The sequence below is a fragment of the Haliaeetus leucocephalus genome, unplaced genomic scaffold, assembly GCF_000737465.1.
Source record: "Haliaeetus leucocephalus isolate CR32 unplaced genomic scaffold, Haliaeetus_leucocephalus-4.0 Scaffold897, whole genome shotgun sequence".
NCBI classification, from domain to species: domain Eukaryota; kingdom Metazoa; phylum Chordata; class Aves; order Accipitriformes; family Accipitridae; genus Haliaeetus; species Haliaeetus leucocephalus.
In genome coordinates this window covers 3,659,326-3,672,350 of record NW_010973333.1, presented here as the reverse complement: position 1 = coordinate 3,672,350, position 13,025 = coordinate 3,659,326, and the positions used below count along the sequence as shown (strand labels likewise).

The following is a 13,025-nucleotide window of genomic DNA, read 5'->3' as shown; positions in this document are numbered from 1 at the left end:
CCCCCCGGCCACTGATCCTTCGAGATGTCCCTTCTCCCCCGTGGGCTGACCTGCAGCCACTGATGCTTCGAGGTCTACCTTCTCCAGCATGGGCTGACCCACAGCCCCAGATGCTTCGAGGTGTACCTTCTCCAGCGTGGACTTCTCCTTGGACCACAGTCCCTTCGGAGCTATACCTGCTGTGGCACAGACATAACCACGGCCGGAGACGCTTTGAGATGTACCTGCTCGGGCAGGGGCTTATCCACGGCCACGGTCCCTTCGACTCGAGTTCAAACTGGAGTTCCAGCCTGTCCAGTACAGCAGCGCAGAAGCAGCAGCGATGCCCTGGCCATCTGCCAGCCCAGGCACACAGCCATTGCTGTTATCAGAATGTTCCCAGGCACAGCAGAGTAAGATGATAAGCAGCACAGCAGTAGAGCAGGCAGCGAAAACAAAAAGCAGCCGCTAACGAGCACTAGATTCTAATATACAGTGAGGCAAGCAAGCCCCATGGTAAGCACAGAAGCCTGTCAATTAATAGCTAAACAGCAATAACAGCTATAAATTTGATCTAGCACATTCCAATCAAATCTGTCGTTATCTTGAACCCTTCGAGCCCCACGTTGGGCACCAAAAAGGACTGTCGTGGTTTAACCCCAGCCAGCAGCTCAGCCCCACACAGCTGCTCGCTCGCTCCCCTTGCATTGGGATGGGGGAGAGAATTGGAAGAGTGAAAGTGAGAAAACTTGTGGGTTGAGATAAAGACAGTTTAATAAGTAAAGCAAAAGCCGTGCACGCAAGCAAAGCCAAACAAGGAATTCATTCACTGCTTCCCATGGGCAGGCAGGTGTTCAGCCATCTCCAGGGAAGCAGGGCTCCGTCATGCAGAACGGTGACTTGGGAAGACAAACGCCATCACTCCGAACGTCCCCCCCCTTCCTCCTCCTTCCCCCAGCTTTTAGTGCTGAGCATGACGTCCCATGGTCTGGAATATCCCTTGGGTCGGTCGGGGTCAGCTGTCCCGGCTGTGTCCCCTCCCAAATCCTCGTGCCCCCCCAGGCTGCTCGCTGGTGGGACGGGGTGAGAAGCAGCAAAGCCCTTGGCTCTGTGCAAGCACTGCTCAGCAGGAACAAAAACATCCCTGTGTTATCAACGCTGTTTCCAGCACAAATCCAAAACATAGCCCCATACCGGCTACTATGAAGAAAATCAACTCTATCCCAGCCCAAACCAGCACAAAAGCCAAATCCGGATCAGTGGTAATTAAAAGAGGGTATTAGCCAGGACATCAAAGATGAGATATTACTAAGGATAAGCACGTTTAATTGGCAGGTTAGCTGGGGGGGGGAGGGGGGGGAGCTATCAGATTCACTGATTCTGAAAACTTAAGAATAATTTGAAAAGTGTGCAAGGCGCAGAGAGGTCAATAGCAGCATGTCAGTGTTCAGACAGCTGGGCTGGATGGCTCAGACAACTGTAGGCTAGTTAGCCTTGAACCTGTACCATAGAAACTAGTGGGAAAATTGTCATGGAGTTCAAGAGGTAGAAAAGATCAGAAATGTAATGAATGCTAGCAAACATGGCTTTATGTAAAGGTTTTCTGGTCAAACAAACCTAATTTTGTTTATTTTGGAGATTGTGAGTTTAAAGTAACAGCATGTTTGCAGCCTGCTTAGCATTTTGTGTTGCACGTAATTTCGAATCTTGCGACATTCTGATTTATGTCTAAAAAAAATTGCAAGCACAGAACGAGATTAAAAACTGGCTGACAGTTATCAGAAAGTAATTATCAGTAGGAAGCCACTCGGGCTGTAGTTTGAAGGGCTTCCTCCAGGATTAGCAAGAGGGACAGTAGTAAGTGAGAATCACTGCTTATAAAATGTGTCATGATTGACACAAATGCTGGACAGGACTGTCATGGTGTGACTGGAATCACTTAATTCACAGAATGTGTTTAAAGGCAATGCATTTTAACCAAGCCAAAGGCAATTATAAACCTAGGAACAGGGAATGCAGAGCACATAAGTAAAATGTGAGGCTTAGAAAAGACTCAAAATAGATCTATTAGTGATATAATAGACAGTCAGCCCCATTAACCCCCAGAGCTTGGTTTTTAGAGACAAACTGATCTTAACCCAGTTTTAGCCATCTAAACATGAAGCACAGTCATGAGATACAGACACCCCCCCCCCCCCAAAAAAATCCTGAAAACCAAAACCACAAAAAACCCACAAGCACAGGGCAGATCATTGAATCCTAAAAGAGATGGGACCAATTTTCTTCTGAAAGTCTCCCCTCCTCCCTCTCTCAGCTGAATTCAGAGTCTGTTGAATAACCTTGAGATGGCTGAAGAGAGGTGAGAGAAATTCCAGCTCCTGTCTGTTATTTACCTCCGTATCTTGTTTTGGTAAGACCAGTACAGTAGTATTAGGTCTTTTTTCTGTTCTCTGTATTCTTAAAACGAGGTACAGATAAGAGACCCAAAACTGATTTAAGTGTGGTGTAAATGCCCTGTGGTGAGATAATGCATGAGCTTGAATTACTTCATTTATTGAAAAGATGATTGAGAAGTGACTTGATTGCAGTGTGGAAGTACTTTCAAAGGGAGAACACACCAGGTACTAAAAGGCTCTTTAGCACCATATAGAAAGTCATAAGAAGAACCAACTGCTAGAAGCTGAAGGCAAATTCATATCAGAAATTAAGCAGCAATATTAGTACCACTTCAGCCACAAATAAGCTACTGGGTTCTGTATAGAAGAAAGAGGATAAAATTTACCTGTCTGTGATACACAGGAGGTCAGGCAAATTTGCCAGGTTGTCTCTCCTGACCATAAACCTTAGGAATCTGTAAAACCAGAAGTGTTTTAATACAAATTTTCTTTGTTTCATTCAAAACTACCTGAAAAAGTATGGCATTCTTACTCCTTTCAAGGACTAAGTTTAAATCAAACCAAGAAATTTTAGATTAAAGCATTTTAAAATACATGGTGTCAGAGTAATCACTCTCTGCCATATTCAGGGAGAGCAGACGTAGATTTCCAGGTGTAATAATATTTCAGTCTATAAGACAGCAGAAAAATTAGAGATGTCTCAGAGTGCCTTGCATTACTTGCATCAGTACTTCTAAGCGTTTCTGTTACCTTTTGTGACACTGGCAGCTGAAGGTGACGGTGACAGTGTAGTACCCTACACCAATAGTAAGATGAGGCTCTCTGTTGGAAGGACGTTTTAAATAGCGAGAGCTAATCAAGCCATTAGAGCTCATCCTTTCTTGTTACGCGAGGCTGTTCCAGAGGTGTTTGTTTTACAGATATTGCGCTGGCTACGCCCCAAAGAGGTGGATGAATTACCACACACCCCCCCACACACGCAGGTGTTTGCCCACCATCACTTCTCTCTTCCTTTCTACATGAAGTTGCTTTTAATTTTTAGACTTTTCCACCCTGATGGAGTAGGCTGGTGCTATTGCACTGCTCATCGTTGCTTTAGGCCAAAAGGTGTTCACGGTGGATTACAAAGTGACTGTGTTACAGAGGTGAATGTACAGAGAGCAATATTAACTAAAACTTAGTATGTGATCTCCTAGGTTACTAACTGCAAGTTTTTATTTCTTTTCCCTGAGTGTTAACATATGTAGTAATTACTTGTATTGCATTATGTTCCTTTAGTGAACAATTTTTTTTTTATTGTAAAAAGATGAAAATAGGTTACTCTTTTTCTGAGGATAGGAATAAATTAGCTCTCATTTTATCTTCCACTAATTTTGGATACTTTGATGATTGACTTCTCTTTGTAGATTATTTTTTTCATGGTGACTAACTGTACTCAATACATATTTCCAGAAAACAGTTCCTAGATAATGAGTGCAGCAATCTAGAGAAAGAGGGACCACACAGTTACCATCTCTTATTTAAAATTTGATCTCTGTGATTCGTTCTTAATATGTAAAACATCTGATGGCAAAATCAGGAAGTCTAGGGTATACCAGCTGTGCAAACATGTTTTTCCTGCTTATTTCTTTGGTGTCTAAATAGAGATTTTTAGAACTTAATTTGAGATTTCAGAACTTATAATTACATGATATTTACTAAATGCTTAATTAGTGAAGAATAATTCAAATGTTGACCGTGTTGGTGAATCTTATTTTAATGTCCAGGTTTGCTTTTGTTTTTTTCATTCTAGATAAACTTTCCTTGGAAGGAATAGTGGTGCAACGAGCTGAATGCAGACCTGCAGCTAGTGAAAATTATATGAAACTGAAAAGGTAGGAGTGCTCTATTACAAATGGATGTGTGATATCTGATGCTTTATTATTGTCTTACTAGGGATGGATGACTTCAGTATTATCATGGTCTTATGTAGGATTTATACAGGATTGGAACTGTTCTTGCTTTCGGGGTGGATTTACTGTAGGGAGGGAATGAAGGCTGGCGTGGGGCTTGTACCTCCCTCTGGTATTGTCTGGTGGGACGATGTAGACTTTTGCGTTCCATCATGTGCAAAGCTCTTACTAGAGCACACATTGTGCCTCTTCATACCTGAACATACGAATGTGTGGCTATATTCAAGTGTGATTAAAGCTGAATTTCCTGAGGACTTGAAGGTTTACATTGGTCAGGACACGCTTCTTGAGTATGGGTTTCTGTGTGGATCATCTAAATGTAATTCCACTTAATACTGTGCCATACTAGACGAAGAGCACCTCTGAAAAGATATTTAAAATGCCCCAAATAGGAGAGAGTTCAGGGAGATGTACGAGACCTAGACTGGCTTGCTTGGTAGGAAAGGTAATGGCTGAAAATGTCAGAAGTGGCATGGAAGCCACAAGACATACATTTAACAGAGTCATTTAGTGACTTTTGAAAATTTAATCTGCTACATCTAGAATTTACCATGTGCTTCATATATCATACAGATAATTAACTTGATGATGTACTCTAGTAATAAATCAGATTTGGAATTGAATTGTGTATTATATTAAATACTTATTTATAAATTTCAAGCATGTGGGTTTTAATTAAATCATGCTTTTATATTGTGAGTTTGCTGTAAATAGAGAAATCCAAACCAGGAGATTTCAGGACGAGAATCATCCGTGACTAGTTTTCAAATCATCAAAAGAAATGCAGAAAAGGCAAAGTGATGTTTTTTCCCCAATTCCTGATCTATTTTCTGTGTATCATATACTACATTTGCCGTATCTTATGTTTTATTAACCTCCTCTGTCATCTAAACTGCTCCAGTATTTCCTTATTGTGTTCAATTCTGAGACGATGTTCTAGCTGTTGGCAAATCCGTACCATAAGTTTGCTCATGTACGTGAAGTGCTTCATTTCAGACTGTGTTCTGTGATTGCTATCATGATTTTTCTATCTGTGTGAAATGGAGTATGAAGCAAATGTGATGTTACTAGAAAAGGACTCATTTCAATCTGGCAATTTTAAATATATACAAATATAGTCTGTGGGATGTATTTACTTCATAATTGTTTTAATCACAGGTTGCCTGATCCAAGTGCTTTTTTTGCATTTTGTACGCAGTTTTCTATTAGTTGATCAGCTAAGCTGCTTCTGGTAAGGCCACAGCAGGAGACCAAAACAAAACTGATAGCTTTAATGACATGCTACCCAAACGTTGAATTTTTCAGCATTCTACTTTCTGTCACGCACGCATGCATGGAACCCCTCCTGGTCTTTGATTTTGTTGTGTTCAACTCCTATAGGAGCAATAAAGATACAAACACAAAGGCAGGTTTTGTGTTTGGAAGAACTGGCAGCTGAAAACTGATGGTACTGTTGTTTTTTCTTTCCTGTAGAAAAATTGTCAGACTGTATATGCCTAGTTTCTAACTTTCCATGTTGTTAAAGATTTTTTGCCTCTTATCAAAAAGTTTTAAAAAAAAAAAAATCTTGTGGGAATCAGCATGAGATTTAGCAGATCTAGCAGTCACAGCCTCAGAAAAAGTTGGTTTATGTCCAAATACCATCTCTGGTATTTGAGTAGTAGGATCTAACTTTTCTCTTCACTCCCTTTACTCTCTCCCACCCTCGACATGCTGCAGTCTGTATTTGTGCTTTAAAAAAGTGACAGCATTGAAGATAAACCACGTAAGTTACAGAACTGTGTTTATATTGAACCATTTTTATTCATTTTTCTATTTACTATTGTGCTTTACATGAGAGAGACTCTCCAAAGGTGGAATTGATAATATTGATAAAACAGCAAGTCTGTTGTGTAGGCTTTAAGTGCTACAATAGTAAGTTGAGTTGGGAAGGAAATAAAAGATAAATGCAGTTGCTTCAAACTTTGAAGATCTAGAAAATGAAGTTAAGCTGCACACTCCAATAGCTGCAATCATTTGATTTCCGAGAGCTGGCAGTGACCAAAAGGGATTAAATACCTCCCTGGTATTAAACGCAGCTATAGATCCCATCTATTTTACCGTCTGTATCTGGGTCAGGGAAGTCGGCTGATGGGTTTGTGGTGTGACGTGGCATCTGATTTCCATGGTAGTTTCAGTGAGAGGACAAAGTGATGGTCTTGTGATGGGGCTGCCAGCAGTTAGGTGGGAGATACGTGTGACGTGTGGGTTTAAGGGTGGGCAAGGAAAGCACAGAGTTTGGTGAAAGCATTATCACATGTAGCAGACGGGAAGGTTTTTTCCCAAGGAGCAGCTTTTGATTTGATTACAGGAAGGGTGTAGATGGCTGATGTTCACAACACTTTGAATACTTTGAGTACAAATGTGTGTCTAGGGATAACTGGTCAGAAAGGTAAAACAAAGCCTGTGCGACCTTCACTTGGTATTTTCCATTTTGGAAGTTTTGTTGTTGGTAGGTTTGGGGTTTTTTTCCCATTTTCCTGAACTTCAAGTTCTAGAAGGCGAACAAATACCGTGAAACACCTGCTATCCTGCACTAGTAAAGCTTCATGCTGTTGAATTTCCTAGAAATTTTTTACTAACAATGTATTTGTTCTTTGTAACACCTTAATGATTAGTTATACATTTGCAGTTACTGCTGGTGATGCTGTTGAGGCAATAATATGGGGTTTCCAAGCACCTGTCCTAATTTCTGTCTTGTGGGAGTGGATCTCACAGTCCCACTTAAAAATATTTGGACTGTGGGTGAAAAAAGTAGGCGGACTGTTCCCAACTGCGGATGTTTTTACTGTGTGGTGGTCACAGAAAATACTGTCCCTACGCTACTCTTTCTGGTTGATGCTTCCCCTCTTGCCCCATCAAGCCTGTCAGACGAAGGAAGACGGTGGCATGTCAACTGTTGTGGAGAGGAGAGAGGAGTCCCCCAAACATTCGGGGTCCCCTCAGGCTCCAGCTGACTTGCGAGGAGATGAGAATAAGATTTTGATACTCCCAAGGGGCTTTTGCTATGCACGAAAGAGGGAAAATGGGGGACTGGCATGCACCCCATCTCTCTGCCAAATTGTCCTTGTTTCATTCTCAAATGTACCAGTGAAATGCTGGTTGCCTTTCAAAATGGCTCTGATTCAATTATACATAAGGTAAGTTACTGAACTCTCCCAAACTGTACACAAAATTAAAACAAAAAAGGAGTCCCAGGATTACAGAAAGCCTAGAAGAGCTGACAATTAACACTCCGGTAAGGCTGGTAATCCCTATAATTCTCTTAAGTAACTTAAAAACACATCTTGAAGTATCATTAGTGAAAATGTTAGTTGCCAACATGGCAGCTTGTAACAAGGCTGCAAGAATTTTGTATATATTCTTGCTTTTTCTTTTAAGAGTTTTCTACAGAGAGCGTGATGAACGTCCTTAGAAAAAGCTGCTGGAAGAAACATGCATGATAGGCTTTAGGAGAAATGGGTTGCAAAACGTTCTCGACTAGTTAATGAACTTCCACATTTGAAAAGTCACATTTCTTTACAGCCATATTACAAAGGCCACTAGAAGTCCTGACACTGGGTAGTCTAGGCCAAGCAAGTGAAATTTAGTTAGTGCAGATGAGTTCTCATCTTCTCTAAAATACTGTGAGAGTATTGACTGACAGCTCAGTATATTGCTGAAAATGAGCATTATGCTCATTTTTTTTCCCCAAATACCCCCTACTAGCAAAAGAAAATGAATAATTTGACCAGCATGCCACTTCATATATATTCTTGTAGATATGCTTAGCTGGCTATGAGTTGCCTTTCAAAATAAATATGTATGAATACATCCGTGCATTTTCCACAAAAGCTGATATGCTGCACAAATGCTGTTCAGTTTATTTGAAGGGGGAGGCCTTTTTTACACAAAGCTGAGATTGCATCTGCCTGTCAGTCAGTGCAATCTTGATTTTTCAAGTATCGAAGATCAATTCCTTTGTCTTGAAGTAAGATTCAGCATAATACAAAAAGATGTTCCGTAGGATGTTTTGAGTAACTCATCGTTAACTACAAACCCCACATTTTTTACCATGTGCTAAAATATTTCCAATGCCAGTTTTTCCTGGAGAATAATGTGCAATTTGTAGGAAATTATCTAATAATCATGTTCGTAAGGGTTAAGGTGTACTGCTGAGAGGTGTATTTTATGTTTGCCTTATGTTCCTGGACACCCACCAGTTTTTACAAATCAAGCAAATACCATTCTACTTGGAACAATTGGACTGCAAAGTAGCAGGCACACTAGTACTTAAGTTTCTTTGTCCATTTTTGGTCCATTTTTCACATTTTTTGAATAGAGTAATGGAGAAGAGCAAGTAAGAAAAATAAGGTTAAAATGAGATGAGTTCAACAGCACGGAGGAGCGGTTATTCCCCATTTCAGAGGTCGGGAGAGTTGCTTTTGTTGATTTGCTATGTATTTCTTTGTGATCTGTGGCTCTTTTCTCTGTCTCTTGTCCTTTCTATTTTGTCTATTGTCTTTTACCGTTCTTACAAGTGCTGTTCTGAGACTGGATTTTAATAGGTCTTTTATATTCCCATGCTTTTTTGTTCAGTGATACGAAAAGGTCCTAATTTTGGCACTGCTTCCAGCCATTATAATAATGCTAATAAATAAGGAATAACCTACTGTTTGTAATGCAGCAGGTATTTTATCATGTTTCTCTTAAACCTGCAGCTGGATGCAGAAGGTTGCCGCATCCTTTTAAGCTCGTTGTTGTCTTCAGCTTCTAGTAGCCAGGTGTATATGGACTAATTTGGGGGGGCGGGGTAGGGGAAAAAAAAAAAGATTTAAAAAAAGAGGCATGAAACATTCCTATGTTTTTGCAATATACTTTCCAGCATATGAATCATACTAGTTATGGAAACCGATACTCTCTTACATTTTGTGAGAGACTGTTGATCTGATCATTGGATCTCGGTTTCCTTCCTTTTGCAAATGCCTGGAGGCAGAGGATCAAAAAAGTAGGCTTCCTTGCTGGCTGACTTACCATTCTCCTTTTGTTTTACCTTAAAATGGCTTTGTTACAGCATGGCAGGAAATTTGCCTTCTTTCTGTCTTTTAAGTATCATCATTTCCAGGTGACAGGCACAGAATCACAGGATGGTTCTGGTGGGAAGGGACCTCTGGAGGTCATCTGGTCCAAACCACCTAGAGCTGGTTGCCCAAGACTGTGTCCGGACACCCCTGCATTGCTCTGGGATTGAAATCGTGTGATAAAATGCTGCTGGGATGCTCTCGCATTTTTTAATAGCAAGTGTACTGAATGTGTTCTGTGCCTTTTAGAAAGGCGCGTTGTTGAGAGGACCCTAGCATGAAGGTCATTTTCAGAAAGAAGAGAGCTACTTAGGGATGCATATTTAAGAAGAGTTTATGGCAAATATTGCATGGATTTTTCCTTATACCCTGGGGAGGGAAATCAGTAGTTGTAACTGGAGAGTTCTCATTGTCCTGTTTCTTTAACAGGGAGTTCATGAAACAGTATTCCTCTTCTGCTGATTACACTGCTCCTTCTACCTTGCTATCAGAGGTGTTGCATTTAAGAATATATCCAGTTTGCCTTTGTGGTAATTAGCCAAAAAGCATCCATTTCCTTTTTATCTGCTGAAAGGGGTGAGGCTAAAAATAGTCGCCCTGGAACATATTCAGGCTTCAGTCGTAGCCAGCTTCTTCAGGCTGAAAAAAGCCTCATTCAGTGCCAGCGCTCAGCACCAGTTCTGGGTACTTGTATTTCCAGTAAACCTAAATGTCAGTGGCACAGCTTCCTTCTCTTGAAACCAAAGTCTTTGGTGTTGTACGGTGCTGGAGGTCTTTTTACCTTACTGTTACCAGGGCTACAACAATTACAAAGATGTCTCTGCTGCTAAGGTGCTTTCCAGATATCAGTGAGGGACTTGTTTAGTACTTAGGGACATCCTTCCTATTCCCAGGGCAGCACCAATTCCTCCTTTTCATCTTCTTTTCCGTCTGTAGGATGAAAGTCACACTATAATGGGTGAAAATCTCTTTCAGAGAGTGCAGTTCTAACTATCATCACTTACCCTGTGTTACTAGACATACTAACCTTCTGTTCTTTTCGTTTACCGTCATGCTTGACCCTGTCAGGGAAGGGATCGCTAGCTGGTATAAAAAAGGCCATTTCTACATCGGTGTCAGAGTTTGGATGCAAATCTTCTTTTTCTTTGTTGCAGAGCAGAGCTCACTTGAACCTGATGGATCTCTTCCTAGCCACCATGCCAGATGCTATAGTCATGCCAAGTGCTGCCAGTGTTCTGGGTTCTGCAAAACTGCTTTGGCATCTACCAGGCTGACGAGCTCAAATTTACACAATATGTAGAATGTCAGCACCACAGCATGTCTTCTATTTTTAAGCAACTTTGTTCACATACTACTGATGATATTTGCAATTTGTGAGAGATCGGTAGACTAGTATCGTCCAACAGTTACCCTGCTGCCAAGGAGCTCCAAAAATTCTATGATATCACTGAGTACTAAAAGTTATCCTTGTGCAAAATCCAAGATTAGAATCACCAGGTGGCAAGCTCTGTTGGTGACGTATTGATTTCCTGGGGTATTAAAATATTTCTGAAATTCATGGAATTGCAGGAAGGTGCTAAAATGATGGCCTGAAGGGTGACAGAGTACATATGTGTCCGTCCAAATAGCACTTGTTACTTGGGGTGTCGCCAAGTTCAAATGAGTTCATAGATGACAAACCATCCATCCTCTGTTTCTGGTTCTTTTTTTGAGGGAGTTTCTGTCTGTAGGGCTCCAGTGCTTCTCAAACTGGGGTTCCCTGTGATCACTGGGTGATTTAATTCCTGAAGACACAGCAAAATTCCATCGGGAGCTGAACTCCTGGAGTGCCACAGGGCCAGCTACACCACGGGGAAAGCAAACAGAGGTGTCTCCTTGTGCTCCTCAAAGGCTCTGTGAGTGGAAAAGATCCCAGCTTTAGGAATTAATCACAGCATTACATTTTATGGGAGAATCTTTCTTTCTCTAAATACCTCAGATATTCATACAAAATGCTGAAGCACTGCAACCATCAGTTAGTACTCAGATGCAATCCTGAAATATTTTCCAAAAGAGAGGATATTGTGCAGCCACCTGCCAATGCTGGAGTCTGGGATGTTTTTAAAATGGCTTGGTAGTTGAATTCAGATGAACGCCGTAAAATGAACGCCATAAAATGAAAAAGAATAGTAAGTTACTTTTTTTTTTTTTCCTCCAGAGAGAGATGTAATGTAAAATTCTTTGCATTTCAGTCATCTAGACTACTTCAACTCACTTTTTTTCCCGTTGAATTTTCTGGATAGAGAAAAGGAGACTGTCAGTATCAGAGGCCAACAAATTATACTTAAGTTGCACATAGAGTGAAGGAACTTTAAAATCCTAGGGGTTTTATTTACATTTCAAGTCAAGTGCAAATCATTTTCAGTATATTTTTCACAAAAGCTCTTCTACAGAATGTTACTTTCCACAGCTTGAAAGAAGCAGAAATGAATACGAAGGACCACTGCCTAAAATATTTCTTACGTACATTCATGTGCATGCACAAATTTAACAATATCGAAATGATGGTTTTCAAATTCTTTGTATTTTCCATGCCTGCATTTAAATACAGACACATCTGCTTATGGCCTTAAGAGAAGTATATGCTGCTATTTTTATCCTGTTACCATCGCAAGACCAACAGGGCTGCGAGAGAACGAGATGGTTTCTCTTTGAAATGGTATTTTATCAACAGAATGTGACTTAAATGTCAGTGCTAGTGATGTGCAAATCATGCAAGTACTCCTTCCTTTTGAGTCTACATTGAGTTTGAAATTTGCAAGTTGCTTTGTGCTTTTTAATGAAATACATTTCTTAAGTGAACCTTGTAGACAATAATCATACAGTTCCTGGGGTTTCTGGTTATGATCTGTTATGATGTTTCTGATAAGCTGTTGCCTCCTTTGTTTGCAGTTAGTGGATTTCTCTGGGATTTAATCACTGTCATTTCAGTATCCGTGATGCTTTGCTGAAAATTTTGCACTGTATGCTAAGCCAGTGCCATCAGCGGGACCTAACACAAATGCACTGGTAGAAAGAGTATTACAAATCTGGCTGTGAGTATATTTACTGAATAGTACAGTGTCCATGTGAAACCATTGTAGGGCTGATGTGCTTTATCCATACCTGAGACTGGGATGAGAAGCTTTTTCTGAGCTGTCCTCGTACCTTGAATGCTGTGATGTGTCCCAACAGGAAAGTGTAAGAGTGCTGTGGGCTCGCTGCTGCTCGGTTCCTTCCTTCCCTGCTGCCCATGGCAGTGAGCTGGAACTCAGCAGTTTTATGACAACTAGCTGTAATCATTAAGGTTTTGGATCCCTGTTACTTCAGTTTACTATTTTGTTTGAGTTTGTTCTTGTATAATGTGGTTCTCTTCTGTAGCATACACATATATATAATATGCAGGGTCCTGCCCCTGGGTCGGGGCAACCCCCAGTATCACAAATCCCGGCTGGGGGATGAAGGGATGGAGAGCAGCCCTGCCGAGAAGGACTTGGGGGTACCGGGGGATGAAAAGCCGGGCACAAGCCGGCAACATGCACTCGCAGCCCAGAAAGCCGACCGTGTCCTGGGCTGCATCC

At 41.1% G+C, this 13,025-nt stretch overlaps 1 protein-coding gene across 3 annotated transcripts in view; it reads left to right on the top strand.

Annotated features, from left to right (window-relative positions):
* GTF2F2 (general transcription factor IIF, polypeptide 2, 30kDa) overlaps positions 1-13,025 on the top strand; it is a 90,421-nt gene that overhangs the window by 39,623 nt on the left and 37,773 nt on the right. For all 3 annotated transcript variants that reach the window (XR_775383.1, XM_010583412.1, XM_010583411.1), the window contains one exon: positions 4,168-4,249. Coding sequence is in view for 2 of the 3 variants with exons in the window: in XM_010583412.1 (XP_010581714.1) it covers positions 4,168-4,249 (82 nt within the window). In the remaining variant the exon portion in view is untranslated. The remainder of the gene's footprint in view (positions 1-4,167; positions 4,250-13,025) is intronic.